We start from the raw sequence: 15,501 nt of genomic DNA, 5'->3' as shown, positions 1-15,501 counted from the left end.
GAGACCATCAGCCGCTCCATAAAACAAAGCCCCGCTCCGGGCTCTTCACGGCAGCGAAAGGAGGGGCGCACGAGCCTGTTCCTGAGACACGGGCCCGCCTCCCAGCCAGGTCCCCGCTCCCAGAGGACGCCGGGCCCCGAGCCCGCGCCCCGCAGGTATCTATGAGCAAAGAAGCATCTTCACAAGCGCCGCGCACTCCCTCGTCGTCGGTATCGAGGAGAAAAGCAGGAGGCGAAAGAGGGCGTCCTCAGTCCGCTGTCCTTGCACGCGCGGGTTCCGGGGTGCTGATGCTGTGCCCCGCGGAGAGACGGAAGCCGGGTCCACCCACACCGAGCGGAACCGCCAGCTTCTGACGCGCAGGTGAGAAGCGCTGGCTCCGCGGACGCAGCGGCGCCGCTCCCGTCAGCTACGCTAACAACCTTGCCGCTCATTGGCGCGTCTTCCCAGTCGCTGATTGGACAATTTCCCCTTCCGCCTGAGGGGGCTTCCGTGTTGTGTGGGTGGGAAGGCAAGGATTATCCAGTGACACGGAAGCCAGGCCGAGGAGGTTTAAAAAAAAAAAAAAAAAAAAAAAAAAACCCGGGCCAATAAGCTTCTGGATCGACGCGCCAATGAGCAAGAAGGTTTCTGGAATCTGGAATCTGACGTGAGAGACGTCATTGAGCCGCGCCAGCTGAGAGCGGTGGAACCCAGCCCATTTCTCCCGTCTTTTCGGCGTTTGCCTGGTTCCCTCGGCGTCTGGGGACCTCCGCTTCCATGTCCCCGGTGGGCACGGCATCGCGGAACCTCCACGCCCATGGCCACTAGCTTGAGGACGCCCGCTTTCCCCTCATGTTCTTCCGCCTCGACAGGCACAGACGACGAGGGAGTGCGCGGCACTTGTGAAGATGCTTCTATGTGCAAGAGGTACCTGCGGGGCGCGGGCTCAGGGGCCGGTGTCCCCGCGGGGCGCGGGCTCAGGGGCCGGTGTCCCCGCGGGGTTGGGGCCTCGGTGGGAGGCGGGCCTGTGTCTCAGGAACACGCTCCTTCGCCAAAAGGTAGCCGTCACCTCGTGCGCCCCTGGTTTCCAACCTGTGAAGAGCCCGGCGCGGGGGGCTTCATTTCTGGAGCGGCTAATTAATTATCTACCTGTGCTGTGGGCCGGGCCTGGGGAGAGCGGGACTGGGGATGCGGCGCGAACCAGGCAGACGGGGTGTCGGCCTTCTTGGGGCTAAGGTCTTGGTGGAAAACCGGCGTGAAAGGCGTATGTGTCGTGTTGACGGGGAAGAAGTTCGGGTTCTCCCTCTTGAGTAGATGACATTCCACTGGGGGTTGTCAGGATCCCCATCGTGCACCTGACATCAGGCCAGTCATGGCCCGGGGCGGGGGTGGGGGGCGGTCGGAGGGAGTGCGGGCCCAGGACCGGGTAATATTGGTGCCCAGAGCCAGTCCTTTCCAGAGCTCTTGGGTGAAAGTCCCCCGGGGTCTCCATTCTGAGGGGTGTAGCGGGGGCAGCGTGGTGAGCACAGATGGGTCCCATATAGGCAAGCGCGAGGCCGGAGTGTAGTTCGTCCAGCAGAAATTGGTGAGAGCGTACTTTGTGGCGGGCCCTTCCTTTTGGGTGGGTGGTGGGTGTTCAGTGATTGGGAACACATGGTAATTAGGACTGAGGTGTCTGAGGTTCTCACCCCCTCTTTGGACGACACAGGAAGCAAATAATCACCCGTGAAATCCGTCGTTAAGCTTTTTGTTTCGAGTGCTGAGAAGGACAGCCCTGCATTAGAGTTTGTCATTTAGGGAATGATGTTTAACTGGAGAACAGAGGGCTAAGAGCAAAACACAGAGGCGCGGGGGTGGGCTGGGGTGCTGGTTTCGGTGAGGGCAGGAAGGAGTGTGCACTGTTAAAGGAACTGAGGGAATGTTCTTGGAATTGGGGCCAGGTGGGGATTGTAGGGTTGGGAAAACCAAGGTTTGGTGTTCAGACTTGCAGGTTTTGTAGGTGCCTGGAGACTAAGGATAGTGATTTAAAACGTGGAGTCCAGAGCCAAGCTGATCGTCGCGCTGCCACTTAGGAGCTGTGTGACTAAAGCACTCTTCATCTCAGTTTCCTGATCTATGAAATGGGGATGATAATAAGCCCACTTCATAGCTGATTGTAAAGATGAAATGATATTTAACATTAATAAAAGACTTAGAGCCATGTCTGTCGTGTAGTAGATGTTACTGGTGTTTGATTCAATAAATAAATACATACATAAGTACTGAAGACTTTAGGTTGTCTGTGGTGTATTTTTGAACTGAAATGGCTTCTACCCAACTTCATTTCTTCTCCAGTTCATAGGTGCTGTTGACGACATGTGTGGCACTGTTGAATCAGATGTAATTTGATTCAACACATCAAAATTGTTGAAATCAACAATTTTGTTGATTTGCTAAGGGAATCTGTTATTTGTAATGACTGTTATTTGCTAAGGGAATCTGATGTGCCACTGAAATGATCAGAGAGAAAGAAAATAGTTTTCAGTAGCATATTACAAGTATGTTTCTTGAGAAGTTGTTGATATTGATTTATTTAATTGTTGGTAACACTTTGTGCAAACTTGCTTACTTTAAAGAACGTAAATCAACTGTGGAGTAACTCAGATACAGCAAAAGGAGAGAGAAGTAGTGTTAAGTAGAGCTTGCCTATTCGGGACTCTCTGTGGGAAAGTTTTTATAATTTCTCTGTTCCTCTCTACCTCAGTTTCCAATGCCCCCCTGTGTCTGCAGACAGCTACACATTGTAGGGGAAGTTTGGGTTTGGAATCGCAGAGACTCTAAGGTACTCGTACCCAGGCCAAAGGGCACATCAGCAGAGCCTCTGGGGCTTTTTAAAGAAAAAAGAGGAGGATTCTTAGATCCTCCTGTAGACTCACTGAGTCAGAATCTTCTGGGATAGGTCCCGGGCTGTAAAGACCAGGTATGTTTGCCATGTGGATGCATTTCATGACAGCTTTTTTGGCACTGGGCTTTCCTTCATTGGAACCACATGCAAGAAGATTGGGAAAATCCACAAGTTAACGTTTGAAACCATTTTGCAGGCCTCTGTCCTTCAAGTTCCATGATTTTGTGATCTGCATCTTCACTGTGGTGCGTTAAATGCTTAAACCTTGTCAGAGTCATGTTATTGATAACACAGGGATTCCTTGCAAGAATCATGGACAAATCCCTTTCTGCCCCAGTCCTCTCTTTGGAGTGGGGCTAAGAATGGTAACTAGCCTTTGGGATGTAAGGACTAAATGAGAAATAGATCCATGGCAGTTGCACAGGATCTAGCACAAGTGAAGCCTTCCACAAATTATTATGACTACTTTTGATTTCCCTCCATTTTTTTTCTGATTGAATTCTTTTTTTAAGAGATTGACGTCATGCATGTGACAGGGGATGGTTAGAGGGAGGGGGAAAGACTCTCAGGGAAAATCCACACTGAGTGTGGAGCCCAACATGGGGCTTGATCTTGTGACCCTCAGATCATGACCTGAGCCAAAATGAACAGTCAGATGCTCAAGCAACTGGGCCATCTGTGCGCCCCTTGACTTCCCTCCATCTGAATATCATTGGGATGAAGTTACCGACTCTGTCCTCGCTGTGGATCACACTGGTTCCTGCCTCAATAGATTATGGTGAAAAATCCCTAAAATAATGTTAAGAAAGCCAGTTAGCCTCCCAGGAGACCTAAGGTGCTGCAGGTTTGGTGTGTTTCCTCCTTCAGTACAGAGCCCTCCTGGGACCAACAGTGAACTGTCTGAGATGGCCGCTGGGAAGATGAAATGTGAGGGGCTCCCCGCAGTGCCTGGCACACAGCAGGTGCACAAGACGGGTAGTTAGTGTCGGCACCATGTCACCTTCATGATGAACTAGTGCTCTCATTCCTACCATTCTACAGTTAGAACACTTCTCCTTGGACATATTGGGCTTATATGGTATTCTATTCTAATAATTCCATTACATTTTCCTCATCTCTCCTCTCCTTATCTTCCCCATCCTGCTCTTCCCCTAAGGCTATTCCCTCTTTTTTTTTTTTTTTTTTTTTTTTTTCCTGTGACCCCCACTCCCAACCCCTCCCCGTGTCCTGGGAAATTAGAAGTCCATAATCACCAGCCACCTCTGTTTCCTCAACCTCTCCGTAGCCATTTCATCCTACTCTGTGCTACGATCCCTCGGGGGGGGGGGGCATCCATTCTTGATGACCCATAGGGTGTTCTCTGTATTCTCATACCCTGCATTGTTCAGGTCTGGGGGGTTCAAGATTGGTGTCCTCCTCCTTCTTGGCTCCCATGCCATTTCTTTGAGATCTGTGGTTCCCAGGGAGAGCACTCTGGCCTCCTCATCATTACTGTTTTCTCCCGACCACCTGCAGTTATTAAACTAATTCATGGAAGACTTGGGTGCTGGGCCCACAGTCTTCCACTCCTGATACAGGCCTCGGTGGCCTCCGTGTGCTCATGGAGGACCCAGCTTCCACACAGGGCACTCATTTTCTCAAAATCATTTTCTCAAAATCATTTTCTCAAATGCCTACTTTGGCGTGATCACTTCTGCCACCACTCCCAGCGTGGTGCCCTGGATTTCCACCCTGGTGCTGCACCACCTCGCACGTGAGCAGTGCTGCTCCTTTCAGCCCTGATCTCTTCTTTCCAGCGTGTTCCTTCTATCATTTCTGCTCTGCTATCTGCGTGCTCTTCCCGAGGACCTCCTTGAATTTTTCTGTCCTTTATTCTCCCTCAAGGCGCTCATCTCTCAGCTGAGCTTGACGTTCCCAGCCCATGATTCAACGGTTGTCCTGGCAATGCTTCTACCACCCTTGTCTTTCGTCCGAGTAAACCCCAAACCCTGGGTAAACCAAAGCATCCATGTTCACCTCGAATCCTGATGGTGGGAATCACACAGCAGGGAAGCTCGGAATGACTGAGTTCTTGCAAACCAGCCTTACGTGCCCTCATGGAGCTCCCTCATTCTGTGGTTCTCCGGGCAGCTCCCTTTCCCACTCTCCAGAATCCTTCCAGCAGACTTTTCCCACCCTCCTCAACCCTGTGATTGACGCCGCCCTCGTCTTTCATTCTCTGTGTAGCATGGGCATTGGGATGGGTAGTGCTTCACAGAGAAGATGGGAACCTTCAGATTGGAACTCCGTGAGCATCCATCCAAGAAAGGGAACTGTCCTTTCCTCTTGTGACAGTGGTCAGCATCCTCCCCAGAGGTCACTGGGAGCACACCTGTCCTTAAGCACAGTGGGTTCGTTACTCATTGTGGGGGAGAGCCCACATATTGGGAACTGTGGCGCTGATCAGTGAGAAATGGGTGTTTGAAAGAAACGTACTGGATTTGGGCTTTGGGCGGATGTTTTTGGGAGTGTTCAAGGAAGCAGGGCTGTGCTCTGGACTGAAGGCTGACAGGAGGCGAGATAGTTCTGGGATTAGCTAGCTCTATCAGTCTTTTCTAGAAGGAGGTGTGAGTAGCATGATGAACAGTGTCATTCAGATGGAAGGCGCTCACTAGTATGAGCCGGGAAAGGGGATGATTGGTGTTTTGTGGTGGGCACAACAACCTGGTTTTGTGTGTTTGGACAAGAGAGGAAGTGGGCCTATTTTTCTCCCTTCTTCACCACAGCCAGGTCACCTCGTGTTGCTGTTCTGCAAGGTCCTTTGTGTCAAACAGTAGAAGCACGTGGCCTCTCTGTACGTGCCGGGCCGACTCCTACCAGCCGTGCAGCCTTGCTCATGGTGCCAGCCCACCTCCTCGATGTCAGCACTGCTCTTCCTTCTTGCCCAGTGGAGGAGGGAAGTCTTCACAAGACAAACAGGTGTTTGCCAGACAGGGGAAACTAGCCTGGACACTGAAGCCCAGGGCTGTGTCAGCGGCACTTGACGTTTTGTCAGGGAGCGGGTAGCAAGAGAGTGTTCCAGAGAGGCTGTCAGAGAGTGAAATGCGGGAGGACTGAGGGGTTCCAAGTTGGGGAGGTGACATGCTCTGGGTTTTCGACCATCCCCCAGGAGCCGTGTGGGAGCCACACTGGTGACAAAGGGCAAGTCTGTTCCCTTTTCCTTCCATGTGGCCACACCCCTTGCTCAGGTCCCTTCTCCTGCCTGCTCTGTTGTAACATGTCCTCCTCGTCCTACCTGCTTCTCGTCCAGCTCCCTCTCCCAACCACATGCTCCTGCTCTGGCGAGGGTAATCTTTTTGGAATCCCACATCTTCTTTTGTTACTGTGTTACTGGAAAGCTTTTGATTCCCCATTGGCTCCAAGGTGGAATCTGCACTGTGTGGTGTGACTCTCTTTGCTTTTCGTGATCCTCCCACGGTACCCTGGGTCTCCTGCTGCGGACTGGTGATCTGCATTTGGATGTCTCAGAGTTATCCCAAATCCAGTCTTTCCAAAATTATTCTCGAGATCCCTTTCACCACCACCCCCTCCGAACTCTGTGAATGGAACCACTGTGTCCTTCTTCTCCCACGTGCAAAAGGGAAGAGTTACCTTAGCACTCTGCTTTTACTTCCTTTCCCTCTTCTGTGATCGTTCACGCAGACCTGTGATTTTATCTGCGAAATATTTCTGGAATCTACCTCCTTTTCTCCACCTCTCCTTCTGCCCTCTCAGCCTGATTAATGGCCATTTGTGGTCTGAGCCATGGTGCTAGTGTGATCGGTGAGCTTCCTGGTGCTCCTACCTCCCCCAAGGACATCTCCTCCGGATTCCAGAGATTTGTGGAAGCCCCATGCATTCTTACCCTGCCTAGGGTCATGGCTTCTTGTTGCCATTGGAGGGGGACGCAAACGTTCCTTCTTTGTCTGCACGGCTGCTCCGTCCTCCGTCTTCAGTCTTGCTTCCTCCTAGGTTCTCCCCAACCCTCATGAGCTCTCATCTCCCCTCAGATGAATGCAGTGACTCCACATTGTTGAATGCCTGCTCAGTTGGCCAGAGGCATGGTTCTCCTGCAGTTCTGGATGGGACCCAAACAGACTGGGGTGGAGCAGTTAGCGAGTCTTTCTTCTGGGGAGAGAAGCAGCCAAGAAACAGAGAAGCAATGAATCTGGTGTTTCAGGGGTGCTGGATGCTGTAGGATGGTTGGAAGGGGCTGTCATCTGAGCTGGGATGGCCAGGGAAGGCTCCCTGAGGAAAAGGTGGGGAGAGTCTTGCAGGAGGTGAGGGAATGAGCCCTGTGCATGTCTGTGGGCACAGTGTCCCTGGCAGAGGGAGGGGGGGAGTAGGAAGGCCTCCGTGGAGAGAGCTGGGCTGACTTGTTCTGGGAATGACAAGGCCAGAGCGAGGGAGAAGGAGATGTTAGGGACCTGGGGGGGGGAGCCACTGATGGGGGGACTTTGAAGCGAAGAATGAAGTGACCTGACTTGGGTTTTATTGGGATCACTTCAGCTTCTCTGTTGAGAACAGTGGGGGTGGAAGCAGGAAGGTCACTTAGGAGGCTGCTGGAATATTCCAAAAGAAGAGATGCTGTCGGATTGGATCAGGGTGGTAGGGGTGGAAGTGCTGCTAATCGACCCGAGTCTGGCTACATGTTGAGGAGGAGCTGATGGGATGTGCTGACAGATTGGATGTGGGTGAGGCCCATGAGTCAAGAAGGTGCCCAGCCTCTGGCTCTTCTGGTTCATGTCAGATATGGCTCCCTCCGGAGGCCCCTGATACCCGCAGACATGGTTCAGCCCACTATCTCTTCTCTGTGCATGTGGCAGTCAGTCCCACTGCAACGCAGACATCTTGTTTAATGATTATCTACCCTGTGGGAATAATGGTGCCCGGAGGGACCAGGTGTGTCTCAGTGCCTCATGCCCTGTAGACCCCAGTAAGTACTTCTCAGCCAGCAGAGTGACGAGGAACTGAATGTAGATGCTGAAGATTCTGTTTCCTGATGAGGTCTCCAAATTGCCATGTTCTGTTTCACTAGTCTTTAGCGGTCTGTGTGTTTTCAAATGCTGACCAGGGGCTGTAAGACTGAAATTCTGTTGTGAAAATTCCAGCAGTTAATCTGCTGTCAACCACATTGAAAAATGTCACTGTTGATGTGCAAGTGGGTCACAGGATCACGTCTTGGCAGAGGCAGCATTTTCCAGAGGCCAAGGCCTTCCTTCCCAGCACAGTGTTGACATCTACACAGCTCACCCCAGAGAGCAGGGTTGAGATTTTGACCTGACACATTCTGAAAGTGGGGGCTGCTGCTTTCCCTCCCCAGAGAAGACATGTCACTATAGAATGAGGATATTCTGGTGAGCGTAAATTAGCTGCCAAACTTGCCCATCAAGAAAATGGAATAAATCTTGGCTTTTCTGGATTTTTGCCACCTTCCCCCCATTTTTTCCAAAAGGTAATTAATTAAATTTTGGGAAAAAAAATCATGAAAAACAATGGTTTCACATCTAGAATACTAATTACTTTCCTCTTACAGTTAATTTTTTAAAAGATTTTATTTTTAAAGAATCTCTGTCCCCAAACCCCCACTTGAGAAATCACCTGCTCTTCCAACTAGCCAGCAAGGTGCCCCTTCAGGATTAACTTTCTCAATGACAAAAGTGAATACATTTCCCCCACCCAGTAACCTAATTTAAATAAATTGGGCATATAAGTTCTTGCTTCCCTTTTTTTTTTTTTTTTTTTAATTGGCTGAGTGGTATTCCACAGTGTGTTTGTACTTATGTGATGATATTTCTGTTCATCATTTGGGTGGCTGTTCGGGTGGTGATGAACATTTTTGCATGTGTGTTTGAATTTCCCAGTGAGATGGATTTCAGGGAGGAAGCTTCTACAAAATCGTCCTCAAAAGGTTACATCAGTTTCTGTTCTCACCCATGGTAAAGGAGATGTTCTCCCAGAATCACCTTAGTCTCTTAAATTGTCAGCTGACAGGTAGAAAAAGATTTCATTATTTTGAGAGAGAGAGAGAATGGGGAAGGGGCAGAAGGAGAGGAAGAAAGAGAATCTGTCCCTGCTGAGTACAGAGCCTGTGTAGGGCCAGATCCCACAACCCTGAGACCATGACCTGAGCCAAAGTCAGATGCTCACCCTGTTGAGCCACCTAGGTGCCCCTTAAGTTTATATTTTATAATCAGTAGGAAGACTGAGTATTTTCAGTTGGTCACTGTCACTGACAGGTTTTATATGAACGCTCTGTCCTTAGCGTTTTCTCACTGGGTTGTCTTTTTTGTTATTTATATCTTTATTATTGACTTTTTGTTTGTTTGTTTGTTTGTTTTTTCCTGAAGATTTTATTTATTTATTTGACAGAGAGAGAGAGCACATGGACACAAGCAAGGGGAGTGCTGAGAGAGAGAGAGAGAGAGAGAGAGAGGACAAGTAGGCAGAGTGACAGGCAGAGGGAGAGAGAGAAGCAGGCTTCCCCAGAGCAGGGAGCCCAAAGTAAGGCTGAATCCCAGGACCCTGGGATCATGACCTGAGCCAAAGGCTGAGCCACCCAGGTGCTCCTTTTATTGATTTGTAAGAACTTTGTATATGTAGGATGGTGGTCCTTTGCCTCTGTACTTGCTACAATATTTTGTTCCAAACTGTTTCTTGTCTTTGAGTTTCGCTTGCACCAAACATTTCATGATACATTTCTTTTTAATTAACATATAATGTACTATTAGCCCCAGGGGTACAGGTCTGTGAATTGTCAGGTTTACACACTTCACAGCACTCACCGTAGCACATACCCTCCCCAGTGTCCATAACCCCACCCTGCTCCCCCCCAGCAACCCTCAGTTTGTTTTGTGAGATTAAGAGTCACTTATGGTTTGTCTCCCTCCCGATCCCATCTTGTTTCATTTATTCTTTTCCTACTCCCCAAACCCCACATGTTACTTCTTGACTTCCTCATATCAGGGAGATCATATGATGTCTTTCTCCGATTGACTTATTTTGCTAAGCATAGTACCCTCTAGTTCCATCCATGTCATCGCAAATGGCAAGATTTCATTTCTTTTGATGGCTGCATAGTATTCCATTGTGTGTGTGTATATATATATATATATATATACACCACATCTTCCTTATCCATTCATCTGTTGATGGACATCTGTGTTCTTTCCATAGTTTGGCTATTGTGGACATTGCTGCTATAAACATTCGGGTGTACATGCCCCTTCGGATCACTATCATGTTACCTTTCATTCTGAATGTTTATATTGCCAAATCTGAAAGTTTAACTTCATGGTTTGTGGCTTTTAGATGATGCTTTAAAAGACCTTTTTCAACCATTACTACATTTTTTTGGCACTTTTATGGTTTTGGCTTCTATTTCTTGGACCCTTTTATCCTTATTATTTTGCATGATATAAAGTAGCTGTTTTTGTCTGTACACCATCTAGTGATGGTCTATAACCTCCATGGCTTTGAAACATCACTTAGATACCAAATTCTTACATATATTTTAGCACAGCCATGTGTATATTTTTCTTCACTTCCAGTTGGACTTGCTTTTTTCATTTTGATAGCTAAACCTTTTGACTTGCGGTATAACTTAGTTGTGAATTCATTGAGAGGTCCCATAGCTTGCTTCTCAGACTAAGAATAGGTTTGTGCCAGGGAACTGTTTTCTCAGTTCATTTGAGCCACTGTACTGTAAGAAGGAAGAAAAGAAAGGGACATTGACAAAAGGCACTTGTCTAATTCTGTAAGAGCAATAGCTTTTCAGGGAACCCTATCATGTAAACTTCAACATACATGTCATTGGCCAGAACTAGGCATGTGGCCTCACTCCTAGCTGCAGGAACATGTGGGAGGGGAGACTTTCTCACAGGACAGATGGGTACCTCATACAAGTTGAGTTGCTCTTACTCAGGAAGTACAGGTAGGTGGATATTGAAAGGGGAACTTCGAGGGTCAGCCACATCTCTCATCTTTTTTTTTTTTTTCTCCTTTAGAATTTCCCTATGTAGGAGTGCCTGGGTGACATAGTCAGGTTGAGCATGTGAGTCTTGATCTCAGCTTAGGTCAGAATCTCAGGGGGAGTTCAAATCCCATGTTACTTTCCATGTGGGCACATAGCCTTCTTAAGAGAAAAAAAAGAAAAGAAAAGAAAAATTTCCCCAGGTATTCTAAGAGACAGAAGGGGAGGGGAAGGAAGAAAGAGACTGGAGGTGAGAGCAGGGGAGAGGAGATAATGCATAAAAGGAAATGCTCAGTCTTCAGTGTTCAGTTTGATGAGCTTTAAGAAATGTACACAGTTGGCTCTTGAACAACATGGATTTGAATTGCATGAGTCCACGTATATGCGTGTGAGTATTGATCTCAGCTCAGATTTTCTGGTATATATAGTACAGTAATGCAAATGTATTTTCTTCATGATTTTCTGAGTATTTTCTTTAGCATACTTTAGTGAGGGAATATAATGTGTAATACGTATACCGTACAAAATACCTTTAATCAACTGTTTCTATTACCAGTAGTGCTTCTGCTCAACAGTAGGCAAGTAGTAGTGAAATTTTGGGAGAGATGGAATTTACATGCAGATTTTTGACTGCACGGGAATGGGTACCCCTAACCACCATGTTGTTGAAGGGTCAACTGTGTATCTGTGTCCCAGCCCCAAAGACAAGACATAAAGTGGATCTGAAGCTCCAGAAGTTACCCTCGTATCTCTTTGTATTTAGTCTCCTTACTGCTGCTGGTCATTTTCTGATTTCAGGATCTGTGGTAGGTTAAATTTGCCCGGTCCTGAACAACGTGTGAATGGAATCTTGCCATGTGTAATTCCTTTGTCTTCTTTCACTCAGCGGGTTCTTTGAGATTTATCCATGTTGTGTGCACTTACCAAAGATAAAGAAAGCCTGATCCTGGTTAAAGTGGAGAGGACAGATTTTAATCAGTAATAACTGTAGCAATCAGGAAAAGAGTCCCACATGAATGAAACTCCACCTCGATTTGTAAGAAGGCATTTCAAGGAGAGAATGAAGAAGTAAGGCCAGGGACAAATAATGTCAGAGAAGTAACACATCACAAAAAGTAGAATAGGTATTGGTCCATATGAAACCACTTGTATTTTCTCACTGGGAGACAAGGGCCTGACTTTTCAGTGTTGATTGAACAAAGAGTAGATGCCTTGAGCTTCCTCAGGCAGGCACTAAGGGGGATTGGTGTTGCAGGGTGGGACCTGGAGCTGTTAGAAACTATGTTTAATGTTTGAGTTTGTATATGATAAGCCAGGTTTGAGAAGAGGGCTCAGAGCAGTCTGGCTAGAATTTGGTCAAGGAAGGAGTCTTCGTCAGTATAGTTTCCTCCTTTGTATGTAGTGTGCGTATACCACGATTTGTTCATCTGTTCATCTGATGATTAGACATTTCGTTGTATCCAAGTTTTTGGTCATTGTGAATAGGCTACAATAAGCATTCTTACGGAAGTTTTAAATTTCTCTTGAAATTGTTAGTGGGGTGGGGCGCCTGGGTGGCTCAGTGTTAGGTTAAGCCTCTGCCTTCAGCTCAGGTCATGATCTCAGGGTCCTGGAATTGAGCCCCGCATGGGGCTCTGTCCTCAGCAGGGAGTCTGCTCCCCACCCCCTGCCTGCCTCTCTGCCTAATTGTGATCTCTCTCTCTCTGTCAAATAAATAAATAAATAAATAAAAATCTTTTAAAAAAGAAAAAGGAATTGTTAGTGGGATTGCTTAGTCACAGGGTGGGGACATATTGAAGTACTAGCCTAGTTTCCAAAGTGGTTGATCAGTTTACACTTCCCACCAGCAATGTAGTAACACTCCAGTTGCTCAGCATCTTTGTTAACATTCTGTGTTGTCTGTGAGGATGAAATAGTGTGGTCATGAATGATCTTAGGTGCCTTTTAATGTGTTTATTGGGTATTCCCACATCTCTTGTGAACTGTTCATGTCTTTTGGCCATTTTTGTTGTTAATGTTTTTGGTTTTGACTTACTGGAGTTTGTTATATATTCTGGATAGGAATTCTTTGTCAGGTAGATGCATTGTAAATCTATATGGATAGGAAAATGAAAATTTTAAATATTTTACAGTAGCATCTAAGACAAACTGGTTGGCGTGACTGGATGGCTCAGTTGTGGAAGCATACCTGAGTTTTGATTTCATCTCAGGTGTGGAACTCAAGGTCATAAGTTCAAGCCCTTTTTTGGGCTCCATGCTGGGTGTGGAGCCTGCATACAAAACAAAAAACAAAAAATAAGGAAACTAGCTAGGAATGAATCTCATGGAAGACAAGAAACACCTTTATACAGAAAAGTATAAAACATTGTTGAGAGGAATTCACGAAGACCAAAATAATTGGGAGATAAGCTTTGTTCATGCATCAGAGGATTTGATGTTGTCGAGATTTCTGTTTTTCACAGCTTGATTCTTGCAAACAGTGCAATCCCAGTCAAAATCTTGGCCCTTTTTTTTTCTTAGAAGAAATGAAGAAGTTGATTCTGAAATGTGTATGGAAAGGCAAAGGGTATGGAATAGCCAAAAAATTCTCCAAAAAAGAACATAGTTGAAGAAGTTACACTGCTTATTCTTGCTGAATTTTAAGACTGATAGTAAAGTCACAGTAATCAAAGTCTTTGACATAAAGTTGGATCAGTGAAACAGAATAGAGTCCAAAATAGAGCAAGCACAACAAGTATTGTCAATTGATTTTTGCTCAGAGTGTTAAGTCAGTTAAGTGGGGGAAAGGGAAGTCTTTTTAATGAATAATTCTGCACGATATTCAGGCAGAAACAATATGGACCTTGACCCCTCCCTGATTCTGAGCACACACCTTAATTTGGGATAGATTATAAACCTAATTATAAAAATTAAAACCAGGGCAGCTGGGTGACCCAGACTCTTAAGAGTCCAACTCTTGATTTTGGACTCAGGTCGTGATATCAGGGTCATGAGATCAAGGCCAGTGTCATGGCCTGTGTTGGGCTCCATGTTCAGCAGGGTGTCTGCTTGAGATTCTTTCCCTGTACCGCTCCCCCTGTGTGCGCTCTCTCCCCCTCTCAAATAAATATTTAAAAAGAAAAAAAAGCTAGAACCAGAAGACATTTGTATGAAAACATGGGAGAATATCTTGACAACCTTGAGGTAGGTAAATCTTTCATATACAGAACACCAGAAACACTAATTACAACAGAAAAATAGATACACTAAGAAAATTAACAAGCAAGACAGACTGGGAGAATATATTCAGAATACATGTTCTTATATGTTTAATTTTTTCTGAAGTATGTTGGCATTATTCATATCCGTGGCATCCCATTATTCTATCTATGCTAACTTTTTTTTAAATTGTTTGTTTAAGTCAGATATGCGACACTGTACCACGGGAAGTCTCTGATTGGCTTCTCCTTCTTATTCACTCTGTCGTAAATGTTGATTCCTTTTCAGTTGAAGTCTTGCCCAGACTATTCAGGGTCTCCTCGCACAGAGAAAGTCGATCTTAGATCCTATTAATCCTTGTGAAGTAGTTGGCTATTAGGTGAAGCTGGAAGACAGTACCAGTAGCTTTCTTTGAGAGGAGATGATAGCTTATGGGTCTTAGTTAATTGAGGCCCACCGTTGTTTTTTGGTTTTTAAAATATTTTATTTATTTATTTATTTAAGAGAGTGAGTGCGAGGGGAGGGGAGGGCAGAAGGAGAGGAGGAAGCAGACTCTGCTCTGAGTGTGGTCCCTGAATGCGAGGCTCTGTCTCACAACCCTGAGATCATGACCTGAGCCGAATCAAGAGTCACACTTAAATGCCTGAGCCACACAGGCGCCCCTGTTTTTCATGGGGTTTGTTTTGTTTTGTTTTGTTTTCCTTATATGATTAAACACTTAAGGCCTTGCGGATCTGCTGAGGAAAGCAACAGAGCTCATAAGAAGGGAAACAGACTTAAAGTCTGTGCAGGTGCAAAGTCTACTGCCCTTAAGACTTTGCTTCCTGCCTCCCATTTATAACCAAGAATAAAACCAATGGAAAATAGAAACCAAAAACTGAGACTAGTCCATGCAAAAGAACAAAGATAAAAATAAAAATGAGAGGTAAAGCAATATCTTAAAGGCCAGTATGCAGCTTGCAGTAAAATTCCAAACTTGAAAACTGATGCTAAGACTATTGGATTTATATTTGTAGTTGCAGGTATAAATACTGTAAGTACATGTTTATGTACATACATTGCTTATAAATACACATGTACACACATGCATACACACAGACATCATTTCAGCAACTGAAGTGTTGGGGGAGGGATCACAGTCCAAGTGGGTAAATTGGTTTGAAAGGCAATAGAATTAAGTTTCATCCAAGGTTGCACAGCTTGAGGAAACGACCTTGACCTCTGTCTCTAAAGCGGTGCCTTCCACATAGGGGGCTTCTGAGGGTGGTACGTGTTCCTATTTGTCCAGCATGTGGAATAATGCCTGCGTTGCAGCCAGCACTCATGAGTGCTGAGTAGAAGTGAAATGAAGGAGCCCCCGCCTCGACCCTCACTGTCTGAGACAGCAATGAGGGCCCCTTCTTCTTCCCTCAGATGAAGAAACACCGGCGGAGGGCAGGACAGTCCTGCC

At 46.5% G+C, this 15,501-nt stretch overlaps 1 protein-coding gene across 4 annotated transcripts in view; it reads left to right on the top strand.

Moving 5' to 3' along the window:
- The first annotated feature begins 522 nt into the window (after positions 1–522).
- LCMT1 (leucine carboxyl methyltransferase 1) overlaps positions 523–15,501 on the top strand; it is a 55,567-nt gene continuing 40,588 nt past the window's right edge. Inside the window, exon 1 of one of the 4 annotated variants that reach the window (XR_009349083.1) lies at positions 523–906. Coding sequence is in view for 2 of the 4 variants with exons in the window: in XM_059153997.1 (XP_059009980.1) it covers positions 797–906 (110 nt within the window). In the remaining 2 variants the exon portion in view is untranslated. The remainder of the gene's footprint in view (positions 907–15,501) is intronic. The other 3 variants (XM_059153997.1, XR_009349084.1, XM_059153998.1) reach the window with 3 other exon arrangements.

This window comes from Mustela lutreola, chromosome 17, assembly GCF_030435805.1.
Source record: "Mustela lutreola isolate mMusLut2 chromosome 17, mMusLut2.pri, whole genome shotgun sequence".
In the NCBI taxonomy this organism is placed as follows: domain Eukaryota; kingdom Metazoa; phylum Chordata; class Mammalia; order Carnivora; family Mustelidae; genus Mustela; species Mustela lutreola.
Note: the sequence above shows the minus strand (reverse complement) of the source record. Positions and strands in the feature narration are given on the sequence as shown.